The sequence below is a fragment of the Triturus cristatus genome, chromosome 8 (assembly GCF_964204655.1).
Source record: "Triturus cristatus chromosome 8, aTriCri1.1, whole genome shotgun sequence".
In the NCBI taxonomy this organism is placed as follows: Eukaryota; Metazoa; Chordata; class Amphibia; order Caudata; family Salamandridae; genus Triturus; species Triturus cristatus.
The window spans coordinates 252,781,707-252,803,623 of record NC_140591.1 but is presented as its reverse complement, the minus strand read 5'-3'; the positions used below and the strand labels follow the sequence as shown (position 1 = coordinate 252,803,623).

Here is a 21,917-nt window from a genome sequence, read left to right as displayed (position 1 = left end):
TCCCACAGTTATTCTAACCTCCACAATACATAAATTGCACAATAGCCATTCACGCCATAACTTGTGCATCAAACACAACACTCTTGATCTCACCCACAATGCGGCATTCCATAAATGACACAAATGATCGCACATGCCATATGATGTTACCATTACCATTATGGATACATAATGAATTATTTTTTTCGTTATGTGTTAGCATTTAATAATGTAGTTATGGTCCCACCAGAACTATAACCCCGCCCGCTCAATTTTCAAGCGGAGGTGATGGCCACAATTTGACAACTTCAGCAAGCATTGGAAAAGTAAAAGCTGTCTGTAGCCAGACATAAATGGGAGCTATTGTCACTCTTTGTCGTACTAGCATCAAACGTTGTGCACTTGGTACATGTCTAGAGATGAAGAATCCGTGGAAATAGGTATCCACTGGAGAAAGGTTACTTGTATATCTATATCCTTACCTGAACCTCCTTCAGTTCATCTTCAATTTTTGCTTTTCTCTCTCCAATCTTTAAAACTTCTTCTGCTATCTTCTGTTTTATTTTTTCCATTTCAGTTTTTTGATCACTTGCGTTCTAGGATAAAGATCATGTTTTGAAAAGCTATTTCTTAACTTTTGTTTACACTGTTGAAAAATTTAATATTTTACTCAAAGGAAAAAGCAAAAATTCTTTCAATATTATGTGAAAAAAACATGTGTAATGGTTATTGCAAGCAAAAACACTGGATATAAAGGTCTATTTCTATGAGGCTTGCCACTACTTTTAGTATCCCACAACAATCCTAAATACAGTTCACAGCCCAACACCAAAGTAGAAGAAGTAATCAGTACCACATTAGGTAAAAGCATTGAGCTTGCTTGCAAATCTGCACTGGCGATGGTGATGCAAACAATGAGAGAACAAATAAAAGCTAATGTTGCGCAAGTTACGACTTTGGTGTAACTCTACAAGGTGTGCTTTCCCACCCACAGGTAACAGGGGTGAACTTTATTTAATAAATGTGAATCCCAGGTTATTGTAGCCCACAAAACACTATTCAATGTGTAATTGAGATAAGTGTTGCTTTTGGGTTACTAACAATCTCGTAAAAAGTTCAGGGGCACCATGGAAACAGTAACAAGCCTTACCAAAGCTGTCCCACGTAGGATGTCGGTGTCTAGGTGGTCGGGGTACGGATGGAGCACCAACAGACCTTGGCAGCTGCAACTGGCGTGGAGAGCGAAAATATGAAAATGGTGGGACCAGCAAGGCCCAAGGGACTCACCTAGTGCAGGCCAGTCAGAGCAGTCACCGAGCAAGCAAGGGAGCCCACTGAAGCAAAGGAAGACCCTTAAGAGGACCCACAGACTAAAGGCACAGGAGTCGCAGGAGGACCTCAAGCCACTCAGTAAAGATGGAAGCCCACGGTGCAGAGGATGCAGTGAGGACGCTGATCTTTGAGGTCTGTGGTGCTAGAGGCTAGAGCTTCTTGTAGCCCGAAGATCTCTGGAGTGCAGAGCCAACAAGCTTGGCAACGGAAAGTCGACATAGTGCATAGGGGTTTGGTCCCAGTGGCTCAGATGACGGATACTGTCCTTTACATTGCTGAGAAGACAGGTCAGCCTCTAGGGAGCTGCAGAACTACCACTTGTGTTACTGGGCCTTTGGAGGTTCGTAGGACGACAGGAGCAGCAGACCGGTCAGCTTTGTTGCAGTGCCTGCAGATGCAGGGAACTGACTCCTTCACTCCAAGGGAGATCACTTTGGATGTTCGTGATGCCCACAGGCCTTCTTGAGAACCTGGATGAAGCACAGACTCATACAACAATGAAGACTTGAAGAACAGCAAGACCATGAGCAGCAGGAGTCTACCTTGATGCAGTTTCGGTTCCAGTCGAAGTCCAAAGATGTCCAAGTGTCCAGACAGTTGAAGAGTGTCTTAGTTTCAGATGTGAATCTTGTTCCACAACGAATCTGAGGACCACCGACAGGGGAGCCCTTAAGTACCCTAGGGAAAGGGTTGCAATGACACTGGGTCCCTCCCAGAGGAGAGGCTGGACAGAAGGGAGCATACTCTCCTGTCCTTTGTCCAGTTTCACGCCAGAGCGGGATCCAATGTTTCCTGAACTGGCTTAAACTGGAGTATTCAAGGAGGGCACCAAATGTGCCCTTCAAAGCAGTCTGGTGGCGCTGGAAAGCGCCCCCAGCCCATTACACTAAGTCCTGTTTGGAAGGTGGTCACACCTCTCTGTGATAGGAAATCTATTGTTCTATCTTCCCCTGCTCGAGCTTAGCTCAACAGCAGGAGGGCAGAATCATGTCTGTAATAATAATTAACCAAGAGTCCCTGGACAAGAAAACGGCATTGATGGAGTGACAAAGTTTATTTTGAATGCTCCAGAACTAAAACAGCCAAGGACTCATATTTTATCAAGTCAAGGTTTTGAATTTACAATTATGATGTATGATGGGATATTATGAAAGAAGTGTTTTCACAGGATCAGAATAACCTTTTAAATAGACTCATTTAAGAGTTTTAAGCTGATAAATCTGGGAAGTTGAAGTAACGTGCAGTATTTATTTGAACATAATATATAATGCCACACATGTCCTGTTAAAAATCTGCTGCCTAATAGATCAGTACTTTTCTATGTTTACTGTTTAAAAGACAAGTTTTCATGATGGTGGATCACAGAATGTGTAAGGCAGTTGTACTGCTGAAACGCGTCTCTATGCTCATTCGCCCGCAATAACCTGACCTAATAAACGGGTTTTTTCCCTTTAATTCGAGTGCTGATTTTCATTCTCATATTGGAGTTTGGAATACTATTTGGATATTCCAGCGCTTGCGGTAGTGCTGTCTATAAGCACCACCAGCGATCAGCCAGCACGCCAGCACTCCGCATGTTTTCTTTTCAAATATAAGGCAGGCATGCCCCCAAAACTGGAATAAGACGATGGAGACGAGAAAGTGGCAGAGGAGGAATGAATGGTTCAGCGCAGAGAGCAGAGACCTTCATGGCGGGGACTTTGGATCTTCTACTGTAAGCCCTGGCCTCACCCTAGTATTGCGATCCAGGCTTGGAGCTGGGCACCGCAGTGAATGCACTAGCCAAGCAGTAGGGTTCTGGGACTTAAACATGGATTAAGGCATTGTTTAAACCAGATGCTTTATCCAAGCTGTACATGTTGTCGTTTCTGTGAGTACTTCAGGACACAATTATAAAGAGACTCTGGAAGCATTTGCTCGAATACTTTGATAGATCAGTACTTTTTCTAAGTTTACTGTTTTAAAAAAAGTTTCAATGGAGTTTTCATGATGGTGGATCACAGATTGAGTAAGGCAGTTGTACTGCCGACACACGTCTCTGTGCTCTTTCACCTGGGATAACCTGACCCAATAAACGGGTTTTTTCCCTTTATTTTGAGTGCTATATATATATGATCTACTGGCGGTCGCCAGTAGATAGTTATAGTTAGGACCGTGTTTCCATAGGAAATCTCAAAATTCTATTTTGAATAACTTCGGCGCCGGTTGACGAATCTTCGCGAAATTTTCAAAACTAATGGGGCGCTCAGCTCAGCTCCTACCCTGAAAGTCTCGGCGGGATTCATCAAGCGGGGGCCGAGAAAAAAGGGGGTCCCAAAACGCGTTTTCCCCATGCATTTTCCCATAGGACCTTTAGTCGAAGGTACAGCCCGAACGGCTGAACAGAATTACTTGAAATTTGGCAGAGAGGTAGTCCTCAGGTCAGGGAAGTGCCTTTTGCATATATATGGAGTCAATCTGTTCAGTAGTTCCAGAGAAAATTGCAGTAAAAAGCACATACATATCTATAGCCGCGCACCGTGCGCGCACCGTGCGCACACCTTGCGCGCACCCTAACGTGCGCGAGCGTAATTCTGATTGGTTGTTACATGTCAGTCAACGTTCGAATCGGTCGAAATCAGGAAGTGTCGGCCGCCATTTTGTTTGTTTTCAGTGCGAGAGTGGAAAAGGAAGGTGGCGAACGTGAAAAGGGGGCAGGATAGAGAGTTCCTGACCCCCTAGCCTTTGTCAGGGGGTCCCTGAAGGACCCCGAAGGCAGAAAAAAACATTGAAATTATTTTTTTTTTTAAATCGCGGGGGTGCGTGCACCGTGCGCGCACGGTGAAAAACCATAAAAAAAATTAAAAAATTTGTTTAATACGTAGTTTATTGAAAAATAAATATATAATAATACACACATTACTTAGCATTTAAGAAACCATACAAATTCACTGAAAAAACCATAGGTTTCACACACGTTATAGTTAGGAATTAGCATTTAAAAAACCTTGCAACTTCACTTAAAAAACCATAGGTTTCACACATGTTATAGTTAGGTGGATATTTCATTCGTAAAAAACCAATGAAATTCCCCTGTTATAGTTACTTCAGATAACTATAACTTGCGCGACTCTATCACAAGGATGATGTCATATGTGATGTCAAGAGTGATGCCACTGACCATGTCATGAGTGATGTAATATGTGACGTCATGAGCAGAGGATTGCGGGCGCGCGAGTTATAGTTATCTGAAGTAACTATAACGGGGGAATTTCATTGGTTTTTCTATAACATGTGTGAAACCTATGGTTTTTTAAGTGAATATATATATATATATATATGTGTGTGTATATATATATATATATATATAGATACCTACAATTTTTTTAACCTTAACTTCTCCAAAACTACTGAACAGATTTACACTAAAACACAATAAGCACTCCTTCTGGACCAAGATCTAGCTTTCTACCAAATTTGGGGTAAATCAGTTTGAAGAGTTCGGGTTGTGTCTAAAGTTCCTATCCCCCATTTGTCTCAGCCCCCGCTTGATGGATCACCCTGAAACTTTCCATGCGCAAACAAGTCAAAAGGTAGAATTTGTTTATTAGCAATACAAAAAAGGCAGTTGCTATGGAAACACGATCCTAAGTATAACTACCCAGCCAAGAATGATACTGGGTAATATATATACTGCCCCTGCTCATACCCATCCCTCAACACTAAAAACCATAAGAATTACATACCATTACCCATTCCTGAACCATAACCCGTTACTATCCCATACCATCCCTGAATCCTAAAAACCCTTCCATGTCACTTAATACCCCCACACTTACCCATCTCTGAATCCTAAAAACTCTTGCAAACCCCTCCTCTTTCCAATACCTGACACCTACAAACTCCGTACTACTCCTGTCCTACCTCTCCCTATCTCCTACCCATTACTAAATCCTTAAATGCCCTTACACCCCTTTAATTCCCTTAAAACACACACTTACCTATATGTTAAAGTGCCACATTGTTAATGTGCCAGAAAATGGCATCCACAGTACTTGCCAATGTGGTAACTGCTGCGTTTTAAATGTAATGGATGGCAATGCCTACGTAAAGATGGAACTAGAATAGCAGCAGACCATAGGATTAGAGAATGAAACACTAAACATTAACGCCTGTTCAGAAAAGATCTTAAGCAATGGACATGAGCAGCCCCAGAGCATTTCTAGATAATTGAAATCTGTATTTTGGGCATCTTATAGTGTTTAGCGCCTATCTCCTATTCATACTACTTAATTCATGGCAAGAATCAGTGACCATGAAAGCACTCTGTCGGCTCACTCTTACAACTTATCTAACTATGAAAGGCCTCAAGGCTGGCGAAGAAGAAATACACAGTTAGGGGAGAAACACTAATCTTTAGCTCATGCTAAGCAAACATCTTAAGCACTGGACACCAGTAGCCCATGAGCATTTCCAGAACAATATCAGTCTGTTTTTTTCATTCAAATCTGGCAAAAATCAGCTAACAACTCTATCGATGGACTCAAATAACTTGAGACACTAATCACTGCATGTTCACTGAGGCCACAAACAGAAGTAAATACACCAATAAAGCATATGAAATAAGTGGAAAGATACTAATTCGCAGTTTATGCTTAAAATATGCAACAAAAGCAATTATTGCTCGGTCAATATTGTGGCATGCCACACAATCAGAGCACGAATAACTGAAGAAACCTGGTCAGAAACAATAATCACAAATGCATATGTTTGAATAACTCTAGCACTACACATAAGCAACTCATGAGCATTTACAGCTAACTTTTATCTGTCTTGTGAGCATGCGCATTCTGAGTCTTCTTCTTGTGATGAGCGTATGCCTCCAGTCCATGTTCATTAATGCTAGCATGAATCTGTTACAAAGGAAGCACTCTAGAGGCAGACTCATTACACATATCCACCAATGAAAGATCTGGAGGATGCCGAAGAACAAATACATGCTCAGAGGAGAAAAACTATTTACCAGTGTATGTTCAAAGAAGAGACTACACATTAGACATGGCAAGCCCCTGAGTATTTCCAGATAATTTCAACCAAAAGGCTGCTGCAGTGAACAATAATTTACAAAAGGATTACTTTATGTACAGAATAAATGTCTGACATAAAATATATGTGTGATGACTGAGGGTACTATTTAGATGCAAAATAGTCTGTCATGCATTGGAATGGAAGCAGCCCAAATGAAGTGGAATAATACATCAAATTGTCAACAACATGAAGTTGGAAAGAAATCCTCTGGGGCAAAGCCAAAGCCCACTGCAAGTATGTTCTAAGGAATTGGGAACAAATGCTGTGGCAGACATCTAAAACTGTCTGTATCCAGATCTGAAAATGGCAACACTTTGGATTTTTGCCTCTGTTTTCTCAGGTTCCTCGACAAGTAATGAAAAAGTTTCCATGTCATCAATTTCAAAATTCGAATAATACTCTTACGCAAAATGTCTCCTGTACGTTCATGAACCTTCACCAAATCAGGAATGCAATACATTTGCTCACCTGCATGGATACTGTAATCTCTTGAAGGGCAGCATCCGCTTCCGCTTGCTTGGTTTTCAGCAAAATGCTTTGCTCTCCTGCTTTGCTTTTTAATTCATCCACCAAGGCTTTGGCTTCATTTAGCTTTGAAACACCAGCCTTCAGAAAAGATGGAAACATGTCACCATCCACTAAACAATCACGTTTTCATCAAAATAAAAACAATTCAAGGTTGGCATTATAATTATATTTGTAGTATTAAATATGCCCATTAGATCCTATTTTTTTTTAAAGAAACATTTAATTGAATGAAATACTTTTCTACCAAGATTTATAACCACCGCACAAAAATGAGAAGCGCACCCAGATAGCACTACTTTATTAAATGTAATTATGGATCGCCCATGATTTGGAGTACTCAGAGCATCATTTTAACTGTGCTAATAGCATCACATCAAATTTTGAAATCAGGCCATAGTGCATTGGTGTGATTTAAACTTAACAGAGAAGAACACATTTCCGTCATTTTGATTGAACATGTATAGATTATTGACTTGCCAAGGCATCCAAAGTAGGCTTTAACATTCTGCAATTTAGAAATAGTGAATTAAAAGCATCATCTAAACACTGACAGTAAATTGCGAATCTTGTATGGATTTCTTTCAGGATACTTAGGTAGTTTTCCAAATAGACCCCAAGTACACAATTAAACAACATGGTCCTGGCCACGGAACAAATTGGTTTAAAGCAACTTTGAAAAGCAGTTTCTGGTCCCACCAATGGGAAGCAGGGTTCCCAGGGGCTGGAAAAAGACTAGAACAAGGACAAAATAGTAGAATATGTTCTTTCATGCTCATTGTTTTTTCAAATTATAAAATCATTATTTGCAAGAAATAAATGACACCTCTCTGTAATGTTGTACCTTATGCAAGTCATCGCCAAAGTAATCTTTCTCCAACATGAGAAAATGGCTCCAATACAAATTAAATAAACCAATGAAAAGACAAGTTCTCATCCACCATTGGTCCAGTGGATCCACTATGCCCCCTCGGTAACTCGCAACAATCAGTAGCTACAGCATCAATTATACAGAAGCCATCAAAGATTAGGATTGGAGAGTAAGGTAGTGAGAAGCATATATAAGGAAATCTGCAATGCACTACAGGTTCAGAAAGCAGTATCACCATCTCTTATTCCTGACCAGAAGTAGGTCAGGTCATTTGTTTTGACATCTCCTGAGAATTGCATGGAAATGTTCCTGTGTCTACCCATGTCTAACTGGTAACATATGGTTGATTAAAGGAAAGCAATAAGTATTATTGCATCTATGTTAATCTATCTCAAGCCTGGCATTAGCCATGACCTTGTGTATTTAAAAAGATAGTATTTAAATACATACATACATACTTTCATGGACTTTCAGTCAGCCATTTATCTTCTGCAGTGTCATGCACATTTTTATTCAGCCCACTGCAGCATGCACGCTATGGTTCAAAGTCAGCGCACTCTAGCAATCGCCCTAGTTTTCTATGAGGGATGGTTTGCAGCTTGTGCACAATGTGCCAAGCTGCAGAAAAAAATGCCCCATTAAATAACGGTGCCTAATTGCCCAATGTGTGCTTAATAAAAAATGCCTCGCGTTTTCAAATCTTTTCTTTTTAGTTCACTTATAAAATGATGGCAGATCTGGAGACCCAGTTACAAAGCCCTTGTTGCCAGTTGTAGTGTGGCACATTACGGGAAAGCCATGATCTTAAAATGCTTTTTGTACAACTTTATCACGAAAGCCATTCCAAGATATCCAGCAGTGTGTGTGTGCACTAACATGCACAAGTGACCATCCAAAAATCTTTCTGTAAAACTATCACAAATGCCATTCCAAAATGGTCAACAGTACAAACACATGCATCTGCGCACACAGTGGCATCTCTACGTTGTCTGTTTTAGATCGTGCAAAGCTTTCTGTAAAACATTATTACAAAAGCAGTTCCAAAATAGACAACATATCATACGCATTCATCTATTCACACGGGTGACATCTTTAGATGTGGCTTACAAAAACATTGCAGAAGGAAAAAACACTTCGGCTACACAAATACATCTGCAGCCAACGCCAAATCTAATCACTTTGCCAAAAATGTGTTCTATAAATGAGCACAGTCTGAAAGTGGACAATTTTTCACTTGCACATTCCTGTTGGTTTCCCTCATCCTTGATTGTTTCCCAAGATGACATGGGACATTGCTTTCAAAATGAACTAAAATAAGTGTACAATATTTTTTTTAGTGTACCTGTAAATGGCTTTGTCTTTTTGTCAATTCAGCTTTTTTGCGGTTGTACATTGAATCATACACACGCAGAAACGTCATGTATCGACTTGGCGTGGCTCCATATGCTTTACAAGTCTCGTGAATCATCAAAAACGTCTTCAGAAAATCAGATTCACCTAAAATTGATGGCATGAAAACACAGACATATTTTGTACATGTTCAGCGCAAGGAAATTATTCAATGAAACAAAAGTAATCAGAATTCATTATTTGAATAATGTACAAAGAAGTTAAAATTGGATCAAAACATATTTAATAGACAGGTCTGAACAGCATAGATCCCAGTAATATGTTGTTGCAAAGCAATAATTATTGTCTACTGAGAAAAAGCTTCACGAAACTCACATCTTGACTTAAGGCATCCATTATAAGTGGGCCAGAATTCTGATGGGGCCGGTAACTGGAGTTACCGACCCTGTTGGGTGTACAAGATTAGCAGGACCACCATAGATAGTGTTTCACAAGGACACTTGTCTTGCACATCAGTGAGCTACCCATGAAAGCTTAAGATAGTCATAGACTTCATGACATCTGATTTTGTTAATAGCAGTGCTGCAAGTGTTTGCCTGGCAAATCACAAGAGAAGAAGGGCGATAAAGGGGTTAGCAAGAAGATCCAATTTGTATTTCTCGTAGTATTTTAGTTTGAATAACACAGATACTCCTAGGAAGGTTTCCTCTTGCCCAATAGGATAAGCCTGCTATTCTTTTTACTAGTATGTGGTCCAAAGTACGAACCAATTAGTACATTTGCAGACGTGGTATGGAAGTCAGAGAATACTTTTCAATTTGAGAAAAGATAAGTCAAGCCCAGCCAGGACACAAGCCACCACTCCAACGTCTATGAATTTAGGGCATTGTGCATGAGGTGGACTATGTTGAAAAATGTTCTGATAACATATCTAGAAACGAGTGCATTATTTACAATTGTGCAGTGGAAATTGTTTAACTAATGGAATTAAAGATAAAATATAAAATAAATATTTGTACATTGGAACAAGTTACTTACCTTCGGTAACACCTTTTCTGGGAGAGACTATCTATCTGCAGATTCCTCAGCTTGTGATTTTCCCCAGGCGCCAGACTGGATCTGGAACTTGAAAGCAATTCCCTCACATGTCAAAAGGTGGCGGGCGTAGTCTGGCTCCGTGTCAGGTCCGTCGGTTCTGGATGTGGCGTTGGGGCCACTATAAGATATCCACCTCTGCATGTTGATATCAGTTTGTTTCTGATCGCTTGCCAATGAAACCTCCATTGCACTGCACAGATGTTGTAGATTTGGGATATTAATAATGAACTGTATGAGACAATTAACAGAATGGGAAGGAGTGTCTGTCAGCGAGGAATCAGTAGTTAGGGAGAGTCTCTACCAGAAAAGGCAAATTTACCGAAGGTAAATAACATGTTTTTCTGAAAGAGGTTTCTAGCTGCAGATTCCTCTCCTTGTGAACAGATACCAAAGCAGTACCTTCATAGGTGGTGGATCTGTAGAATGACCTAAACCAGGAAATTCTGCACAAAAGATTGGGTGAAGTGCCCATCACTCCAGAACTGGTTGTCCAGGCAGTAGTGCTTTGTGAACATGTGGATGGATGCTCACCTAGCAGCTTGGCAAATGTCCATGACTGGCACACCGCACGCAATCACAGCAGTAGCAGCCTTTACTCTGGTGAAGTGAGCGTGTAATCCTTCTAGGCCCATTTCAAAGTTAGCCCATAGCAGATCATTATGCATAGGAGAATCCTACACAAGATGGTCTTCTTCTGTACTGCTTTTCCCTTGTCCACTCTAGGGAAGCCAACAAAAATCTTGCTGGTATTCTCTGGTTTGATCTATGTAACAACTAAGAGGCCTCTTAGGGTCAAATCAGTGAAGCCATTCCACCTCATCAGGGGGATGAGGTGGAGCATAGAAGACCAGAAGAGTAATGGATTGTCCTACGTGGAATGATGTAACCACCTTTGGCAGAAAAGGACTACTAGTTTGTTGTGGAGAACAAAGTGTATGGTTGATGAAAATACAATTCCTGGAGTTCCCTCACTCGCCTAGCAGATATGATTGCAACCAACACCATCTGATGGTCAAGAGGTGCCAGGGGCAATAGTGCGTAGGTTAGACTGACATGCACATTAGATATTTGGGAGCGAAACTAAGATCACACTGTGTCATCACAAAAGATATTGGCGGGAAAATGTGATTCAGTCCCTTCAAAAAACACATCATAATGGGTGACTTAAAGAGGGATGGCTGATCCGGTAACCGCAAGTAGACCGGAAGGGCTGACAAATAACCTTTAATTGTGGCCATAGCAAGGTTATGCCAGGCCAATGAAGTAAAAGTTACTTACCTTTGGTAACGTAACGTCTGGTAGACACAGTCTAGATGCAGATTCATTAACTTTTGAATTCTCCCAAGGCACCATTCTGGTTCTGGAAATTTTTCAGCAGTAGCTCTGCGCACTGGGGCCGGCAACGTACGGCTCCACAATGACGTTGACTTCGATCATGACGTCAGTGGAGCCATACAAGTCCCCTCCGACACAAGGACGTCAGTTTCTTCTGTAAAACCTTCCGCATCAGAACGCGGAGCAACTATAGAAACTAGTTGCGGAAACAGTGTGCTAAACAGATCAAAAATCTTTGAAACATTAATAAAGAAGAAACATCAAATGGTATGTTAATACTAGACATGGAATTTAACAAAAACAACCAAAAGAATCAACAAAGCACAGGGCTACATGAAACCTTGCATCCTAACCATCAAGTAAAGGAAGAAAACCTTACACTCTACAGACCATTCATCAATGGTAATGAATGGCATAGCAACAGCAAACTAAACCTATAAAAACAACACCGAGCTGTTTGTTGAATCACACCATTACATGACATATTGATAGTGCCAATACAAGGTATGATAATACCAAACAAAGACTTTCAAAGAAAGAATAAATAAATCAATACTGCCCACTAGTGTGCAATCCAGTGTGAAAAAGAAAACACCCCCAACGTACCAATCACCCACATTTGGAAATGGAAGCTAAGGCCACATCTAAACAAAACCTATGTGGCATGGCTAAGTGGTCTGTTGTGTCCCAACATAAGTTGAGATAGTAATCACAGATATATAAAACCAGTACTGAAAAAGGGTATAACCCTTACCTCACAGGTCATTCGCAGAGTAGGGAGGATGGGCAGGGAGTTAATGAATCTGTGGCTAGACTATGTCTCTACCAGATATTGCGTTACTGAAGGTAAGTAACTTTTACATCTGATAGAGACATCTAGCCGCATATTCCTTATCTTTTGAATTAAATAAAATAGCTATACCCCACTGGAGGATATTCTGTGAACCAATCTTACAAAAGCTCTCAAAGAGAACCCGCCAGTCATATCTATCAACCAAATGTACAAAGGAATAGCAGAACAAGAGCATGGCTCTTAATATAATCCATGATCACTGTCACAGGACATATAAATAAAAACTAAACATACAGGCCTGAGAGAATCGGCTCTTGAAGGAAAAGGGGAAAAAAAACTAAAGAACCACCTGTCAGTTAAAAGACATTATCCTCTATCCCGCATGGGGAAAGAGACTCATTGACTAATAGGGCCCAGTGCAAGACAAAAATCATCCAATCCGCATTCTTCGCAACAATAAAGAAACATCAGAGAAAGAACAGACCTGATAAAATCCAAATGAAGGACTCTCAGAACTCATTCCATTATACCAAGATGAATGATCACCAAAAGAAAGATGAACAATAATACCTCCATGGTATAGAGAATTTTGTTTGAACAAAATGACCACTCGAAGGTTACATAATGCACTGTAAAGAGACTAAAATGACACTAATAGGTTTGAATTTAAAATTGATATTCATCAATTATGCTAGTTGTAAAACTTTTTGCCACAAAGGTGTATCACCTGGACATTTGCATAATATATATAAAATTGTGTTACAATAGACTTCGAGTGGTCTGACAACACAAAGTGCATCACTGGCCCACATTTACTGCAGGACCGCAGGTATCTACAAAGCCTGCACCTGCTTGGCCTTCAGTGTTATGGCCCGAAAGTCTGAACATGACTCCGAGCCGTGGGCACGCTGAAAATACCAAGGCAAGAAAAAGAAGAAAAGGAAACACACCTATTAGTGCAGTATCTAAACATTAAATAAGGCAAAAACAAAACATAAAAAGGAAATAATATATGAAATGAATCCTTGTTAGCAAGCACACTTGTGATGCAAAACAAAATTTTATCACAAGTCCACCTCAAGAAGTAACAGCCATGATTTCCCAAGGATTTGTAAAACACAGAAAAAATAGATACATACCCAAAAAGACAGGTAATATATTTCCTCCAGACAGATGCAAAAAGCATTATGGGAGAATAAAAAGAAGAGCTTCCTATTAAGCCTAAAAACTCCTACCATGAAATGTAAGAACGAAAACAGGTAAGGAATCTGCAACTATAAGTCTCCATCAGATTGTTTCCAACACTATATATCACACAGCCTAAGATACAGAGTTCACCTCATTATGTTCTAGGAATGAACAAATTAATTACCTATCCCCTCCCCAGAGGAGAAGGCAACTAACTCTTGTCTTCCAAATAATACACCATAAACCCTAAGTTTACTCGCACAATTTTCCAAAAAGTGAAACACATATAGTAAAAATGTAGATATGCAGTCCGCTCAGAAGAAGAAAACAACATGCACCATAAAACACATAGTCCAAGAGGACTTTAATGTAGTATGAACCAAAAGAACATGTATTCAAATAAATACAAAAAGTAGGTCCTGAATCCATCAGTGCCCTAATAAATATGCACAACACACGAGAAGTGAGGACATACTACGCTGACTACTCTAACTAGTAAAGACCAGAACGTCCCTACCAGACTTACCACTGGCATACCAACATGTCCCTATGAGAGACAACAAAAGGTTGAAACCATGCACATTTTGGCATACGGAACTGCTTCAAAGAAGCTTGCGTCAGAAACTCTTCCATACAAGAAGACACGTCTCTTGACAATAACCTCTTGAGCACAACGCTCATCCTCAGAGGCCAAGGGACAAAGGGAAACCTCCCTCGGTCTTCTAAACCAATACCAGCCTTAAAAAAGGGAAAAGATGGTACTGAGAATAAAACAGCTGCTCTCGCAGGATACCAAGTGGTCAAACCAACAACAACATGTAAAATACCCTAACAAAGCTTACTCTCTTATAAGGAAATAGACTGCATCTCCAGTATAAAGACAAGCTACCCAGTAACAAACAATGAAAAACTAAAACTCTGAAGACCTCTGTCTTTCACAGAAGCGTCTTAACACTGCATCAGCTTGACTCCTAATAAGATGGGCACCATCGAATGGCATGTTGACCAAAGTCGACTGGAAGCCTCCGAGAAACCTGAAGGTGCCAAGCAAGCCTAACGCTTTAATGCCACTGCCTATGCCATAGCGCGACCCACAGAGTCCGTAGTGTCCATTCCACACCTTATGGTAAGTCTAGCAGCCTGCTGACAGTCTTTAATCAAATCACTAATATCCGAGCGGAGGTTATCCAGAAGAGATGGCAACACATTCTGTAGCGAATCCAATAAAACATGGGAATATCGCCCCAGCACATAAGATGTATTTATGGATCCTAAGGCTGAGCTTGACAAAGCAAAGATGTGTTTACCACATGCATCACGACTACTAGACTCCTTACCCACTGGAGTTTTGAGAACAGAATCTACATCTCATGAAGAACTCACAACCTGAGTCACCTAGCTAAAGGTGGAAGGGTGTCTATGAACACAAACTGGGTCCCCAGGTGCAGGCAGGTGTCTACGTGCAATATCTCGGTCCACTGAGGCTTGGCCCAGGTACCTAATAAAATATCAAAAAGGGCCTCCCAAAATGGAAGAACATGTTCTTCCCCGGTCTGTCCCTGAAAAAGGACCTCAATCAAAGGGTCTGAGGACCTTTAAACTGTAGGAAGTGACAAGTTTAAAACTGTAGCCACTTTTCTTAGCATGTCTGCAAAGGAAGAACTTGCCTCCGTACCAAGCCAGGGGGAGAACGCAACCCTGAAGCTGGTGATGAATCCAGGCCACTAGCCTTTCCCAGAGCAGACAACCAGCTCTCCTCCATCTGAGGCACATTGTCAGAATTGGGCTAAAAGGGCCCTGCCTCAATCGATACAGGCTGTCTTTCCACAAACTTCCTGAGAAAGAATCAAAACCTGCACAGTCGACTCCGCATCCAACGTTGCATGACGCCTACACGGAGGAAGAAAGGATCTTTGACAGTATTGGAGTCGGCCGAGCGAAGTCCGGCGTTGTATGTCGAGATCCCAAACGACTATGGATCTGCGCCAAAGCGGCGCCCGCCTAGGTCAACCGGCGCTGACCCCTCGACTCCAACAGCTCAACCATCACCGAGGGCAAACCCTCCAATGGCGCCCAACTCACCTCCTTAGGGCCTAAAGGCATTCAGAGGGAGATGGGGTACCAAAGATGAGGTGCAAGGAATTATAGTTCCCCATCTAAGTCATCGACGCCCCGGCTCCTGGAAACACGGGGAGACGCGTTGCGGAGTCGTATACGGCCTCCTCGACCGTAGAACTGGAGGAGCCATGGGAGACGGAGTCTCCACGCGGTGAAGTCCGAGAATGCCGCAAATTCGCCCGCTTAACTTTTTACTTCCCCGGAGAACAATGCCCTCCAGAACGGCTTCAGCTCCTAGATCGATCAACAAATGCTCTTCCCGAGACGATGATGACCGAGGCTGGGAAGCCTCCGAGGATCGCAACACACAAACTGCCATCAACTTCAAACGCCGCTCCTTTAACAAATTTGGCTTTAATTTATGGCAGGAGCCACAATCGTCGGCGTTGTGGTGTTCACCTAAACACCACATACAAATTGTATGCGGGTCCGTCACCAACATATGTCGGCTACAAGACCCACAAGGTTTGAAACCTGTAGACATTAGACAAAGGCACACTGTTTCACCAACAAAAAGTGTTGAAGCAGGTAAAAAAATCGACCCGAGGAACCGCTTCTCCGGATCCACGTTACAGTGCGGAAAAGAAGAAACTGACATCCGCGCACCAGAGGAGACTATATGGCTCCACTGATGTCATGATCTGAGTCGACGTCATCGTGAAGCTATATGACGCCATCCCCTGGCGCACAGAGGTACTGCTGAAAGGTTTCCAGATCAAGACTGGCGCCTGGGGAGAATTCAAAAGTTAAGGAATCTGCGGCCAGATGTCTCTATCAGATAGACAAAACAGGATATCTGACAAGTTTGTTTCTAAGGGTTGAAAGTGATGGAGGGAACGGAACGCCAGGCAATAAACTTCTCCCAGTGCTTTGAACATACAGACTTAGTTGAGGAGAGTTTTGCTGCCAAAATGTCACCAAACACTTTGGAAGGAAGATCAAAAGCCATCAACTGTTGCCAGTCTTTCTCCATGCATGGAGGTGTATATTGTGCAGGACTCAACTGTGAAGCTGTGGCAGAAGGTTCTCCCAAAGGGGCAATTAAATTGGAGGACAAATGCTCATGGCCAGAGGTTCTGAGTAACATACTGCTCACACAGTCCTGAGGCACTAGGATGACTTGGGCCCGATCTTTTCTTATCTGTTTCAGCACTCTGGGCAGGAGTATGGGGGTAAAGCATACTGAAGTCCCGATCTCCAATGCAGACTGAAGTTGTCTTCCAGGGAACACTGCCTTCGGAACTCTAATATGCAAAATATTTAGGCTTTCCTGTTTTCAGTTTCTATTTTTTGTATATTCTGGTGGGGTTTTTTCAGTACCTTAAAAAACAGTGGTTATCAGTGGTTACACATTTTTGCGCCGCCATTAAAAACAACAGAAACAGTGTTTTTCCTGTGCTTATGAAATGTTTTGCTTTTAATCATTTCTTGCTTTCTACACTGACAGTTGAAGTGTATAGATAGCGTGTGTACAGGGTATATGAGGTCCAAGTACACCATACAATACTTCTTTAGTGAGTCTTTGGTCATGCGCGCTCACTCTTTCCTCCCTATGTAAACATTTATCTGTGAAAAGGCCCTCTCAACATTGGCACTTGAGATGGGCAATGCCAAAACAGCCAGTACACAATTTGCTAACTCTGGCCAATGACATAGCTTCCATGCCAATAAGGGTGTACCTGAAGACTGTGATTCTCAAGGACATGTTCTGCAACATATGCGTTGAATTGGGCACGTATGCCCTCAGTTATTGAAGCAGTCCAAAGTGAAGCAGCACGTTTCAAAGTCTGGAGAAAAAAAGAAGGGATCTAAAACTTATGAAGAGTACCTCAGTGAGGCTTCATTAACTTTGAATGCCATGGTTGGTGAAGGGACATTTCTCTGCATCATTGCAAGCCATTTCCCATAGACTGTAAACAAAAATTTCCGGCATTGCTCCTCAACATTTCTTTGCTTACCAAGTGGAAAGAATTCTAACATGGAGCACTAAAAGTGTCACCCAGCCTACTCTCAAGGAGATGTTTGACTTCTACACCAATTACGCTGAACACTTGGTAGACAAGGGTGTTTTCAGACTCTAGTATCCTGATTATGTCCACTGCAGCAGTCATGTTTTCCTGTAAAAACCTAAGCATGCAGTAGAGTGTACTTTTTTCACATCATAATCAATATGTGACCAAAGCTCATGTTTTCCTGTAAAAACCTAAGCATGCAGTAGACTGTACTTTTCACAATACTATCACTATGCGACCAAAGATCATCACATTTCTTGCCTTTGGCATCATTACCAAGCAGAAATTCTGTAAATGGTTGCCACATGGATAATATGGATAATATGGCATTCACAGACTCTTTCTTTGATGCCACACAAAGCACAAAATGAGAAATATTTGCATTTTACTTCCTGGGCATAACGAAACAGTGCACCAGAATGGACTACAAAGTCAATGGCATTCTTCCGTAACTCTGAGGATTGTAAATATGCTTTCAGCATACCATCTAGCAAGTGGCAAGGATCTCTTACAGGGAAGCACTTCAGCTCAGGTATCGACTTTGACAGGTCATCAAACAACGTTTTGATATTTGTATCTGCTTTGCTGCAAATACAAATAATATCACTCCAATCTTAATTGAACTTGGTAGGAACTTTTTTCAGCAGCATTTCAAGTGGCGCTGCATTCCATGTTTACCAACGTCTGCTGTCATGTTTTCACCATGATCTCAGACACTTGGTGACAACGTTCTTTTTACATATACCTGTCACTACACCTTGCATTGAATGTTTAAAGCCTAGGGTGTTTGGCAATCAATACTAACTCACTAGAAAAGGTGGCTGATGTATCAAAGGATTTTCCCCTATTCTCTGTCTGTGGGTAAATGTGATGGTACATATTGGGAAAGATTCTTATGAAACCAGCCATTTTAACTATCAGTAAAATCAAATGTAGCCAAAATATCAAATATGATTTTTATATTTCCTGATTCTCTACAGTTTATAAAATAACTAAATAAGACCTAAAACATGCTTCTAAACACTGCCTCTTCAGACCAAAGACCACAAAACTGAAAAAAGCAGAAGGAAGAAGAGACAATATTTTAATGACATCCCTAAACAACAAAACTCAAGCAGAATAATGTTAGCCTAGTCTTTCTTCCTGCTGCCTTGTATAACAAAGTTACATTGTATTGGCCCCTTCAGGAAGAAATTCAAATTACTCTTTCACTCATCTTTTCCTTTCAATGAATGGCCCTTAGTTTGTGATCATGAAGGTGTTTTTTCAGTGTTTATAAGATTACACCGGTGATGGCTATTTCCCTTTCGGTGGAGTTTTATCAGTTATTATAGGTTTAAACCTAAAGCCAGATAGCCTAAAAATATTGTACACTGCATGTTCTCTGTGGTGGACAATAGATCAAGCCATGTTTCTCCCAATTGCTAGAAGACGCCCTGTACCTCTGAGTGCAACTGTTATTCATGTGATCCAAGAGGCACCGGTGGTCGAGTATGCCCTCCCTGGCATTTAAAGATCCTGCCAGCTGTTGGGTGATCAAGGAGTTGTCCTGAGCATTAAGCCACTTCTGTATGCGCAGAGCCTCTAAGCACAGGACCCACGATCCCACTTCACCTTAATTGTTGCAGTACCACATGGCGTTAGCGTTGTCCATGAGAATCTCCGCCTGTTCCCCCTATATGGTTGGGAGGCAGTGCCAAGCGTATTGCTCCTAACTCCCACAAACTGAAGTGGAGATGAGCTTTCACATGAGACCAGAGTCCTCTGACCTCTACCTCTCCCAGATGACACCCCAACCTAGCAACCATGAATCCATCACAAGTGTTAACTCTGGGTGGGGTAGGGAGAGAGGGTTTACCACCAATCCAACTGCAGTCAAGAAGCCACCACTGCAGATCTTTTGCAGTCTCCTCCGACATATGGATGTAGTCTGAAAGGTTGCCTTTGCAGATCCCGCATGTGTCACCTGAGAAGGTACAAAAGCAGGATTCAGGAGGCCAAGAGGGCTAGAATCCTCAGAGCTGCTCTTACTGAGACACAGGTCAAAGTTGAAAATGTCCTGGGCTCGTTGAGGCGGAGGACAGCTCCGATGAAGGGGGGTCACTGTGAAGGAGTCAAGTGTGAATTTGGCACATTGATGTAGAAACCCAGTGGCATTAACAAGGTGGCCGACAGCTGTCTGAGACGAGCCCGCCTTCAATAGTCAATCACGAGGTGTGGGGAAACTGGTAGGCCCAACCTCCACAGACGGGCTGCAACTATCATAATCACCTCCGTGAACACCTAAGGTGTACTGGTCAGGCCAAAGGGGAGCATGGAGAACTGAAAGTGCACTTGGTCAACCTGGAACCGCAGGTAATGCCTGTGGGACTGCAGGATGTGGATGCAACAATATGCATTCTGAAAATCGAGTGTAATCTGCCAGTCTGGATCCAGGGTAGACAGTACTTAGGCCAGGGTGAGTATACTGGACTTGTTCTTCCAGAAGAAGAAGTTTAGAGAGCAGAGATCTAGGATAAGATAAAGGCCTATGTCCTTTTTCAGTAACAGAAGTAACACAGTCAAGATCCCTGGTGCCAGCACTTACTCTATTCCTCCCTTGGACAAGAGAGCTTTAACTTCTCCACGGAGGATCTTGTCTGGGAGGTGTTGCAGTAGGAGTGCCATGTCCTAGGGATAAGACAGAAACGGTAGGGATTATCTGTGCTCCACGATCGGGAGAACCCACTGGTCCCATGTGATCGCTCCTCTATCCTGGCAAGAAAAAGGTGACTCGACCTCCTACCGAACATCTTGCATCACCAAGGACAAATTAAAGTTGTTATTGTGCCTAAGCACCACGTGGTCCCTACTGGCCTACCCAAGGAGTCAGTTGTATCCAGTGCTTAATTTGCAAAATAATAAGTGTTGGTGCTCAAAATCTTTAAGAGGCCACCATCCACTGGGGCCGGTTACACCCACTGCCACCATTGGCTCTAGTGATATGCACCCTATATTATGGCCTAGATAATTATTGATGGAACAACATTATAGGCTTGTACATCAAAGACAAGTGAGGTTTTTGTGAAGCACGCATACACGTTGACACTTTGACCTTAATTCATGAGGCCAGAGATTAGAGCAAGGGTGACAGGCAAAATCCACATTATGCCCAATGACCACAAGTTTCTGGAAAGCGTTCTAGCAAGCACAAACTCAAATCCCAAAGACATATTATATGTGCCAGACACTCTATCAGTCAGTATACTTAGTTGACTTGAGCATCTTTATTCTCACAGGGAGTGCCGAATGCACTCGAAAGTGGCTTCGGGGGTCCCGGTCTGGGAAAAATGGCATGCAGGTCCGAGACACTAGCACTAGTGAAGCCATAACAGGCTCTACCAATTAACGTGCAGCAGCTTGATTCCAACACGCTGCGCACATAGCAAAAAGGATCCAGGACAAATGGCAAGCAGGGTAACACATCCCATACAGGAAGGACAACACCTACTCATCAACAAAGAAACAGAATAGCAAGTGCAGATGCTTACTATTCACTGCTTTATATAGGCGAATTTCCAAGATGGCCACCGTACCATGAAAAGCCTTCTGGTACATGTACTCAAACCATCTAAATGTACATGTAATAATTATCAGGTCCAGCTCCCACAGGAGAAATATTCCATAGCACTGGCCCTGTGAAATAAGTGCCGGTGCTCAGCACTGGAAACCACTGGCACACATTAAGCACTGGTTGTATCTCAGCTAAAATTAACTATATATTTCGGCCCATCTTGCCCATTGAGGGCTAGCTGCTGGAGTGTATGCCTGACATCCTATGGATCAAATGGCAAAGTTTCCACCACTCTGTCCCATAGGGTGTGCATATACCATCCGAGGATGCAGCAGGTAGTGAATGATCATAAGGCCAGGTTGGCACTGGAGAAAACACATTTCATGATGTTCTCCATCCTCTTAGATTCCTTGTCAGGTGGGGTGGTAGGAAAGGAGCTTGGGTTGAGGTTACTGGATGATGCCAGAACCACCAGGCTCTCCACCGTAGAATGTTCCTAGACGCAGGTCTATGCAACCTTTCTGCCTGTCAATTAACTGGCAGGCAAGATCCTGGCTTTGCCCCAGTGCCCACCGGTATGTATAAGAGCCTCACTGAAAGGCAGCAGAGGTTCCTGGGTTGTGACTGCTGGGTTGAAGACTTCAGTTAAGAGATTGGTTTTAACTTTCTCCATGGACGGTGTCAAATTAAGCACTA

General features: G+C 42.2%; 1 protein-coding gene across 1 annotated transcript in view; it reads right to left on the bottom strand.

The window, feature by feature from the left end:
* DYNC2H1 (dynein cytoplasmic 2 heavy chain 1) overlaps positions 1–21,917 on the bottom strand; it is a 1,714,832-nt gene that overhangs the window by 807,517 nt on the left and 885,398 nt on the right. Inside the window, exons 54-56 of the mRNA XM_085621461.1 lie at positions 9,117–9,271; positions 6,847–6,984; positions 462–575 (exon numbers count right to left, since the gene is read on the bottom strand). Of these exons, the coding sequence (XP_085477587.1) occupies positions 462–575; positions 6,847–6,984; positions 9,117–9,271 (407 nt within the window). The remainder of the gene's footprint in view (positions 1–461; positions 576–6,846; positions 6,985–9,116; positions 9,272–21,917) is intronic.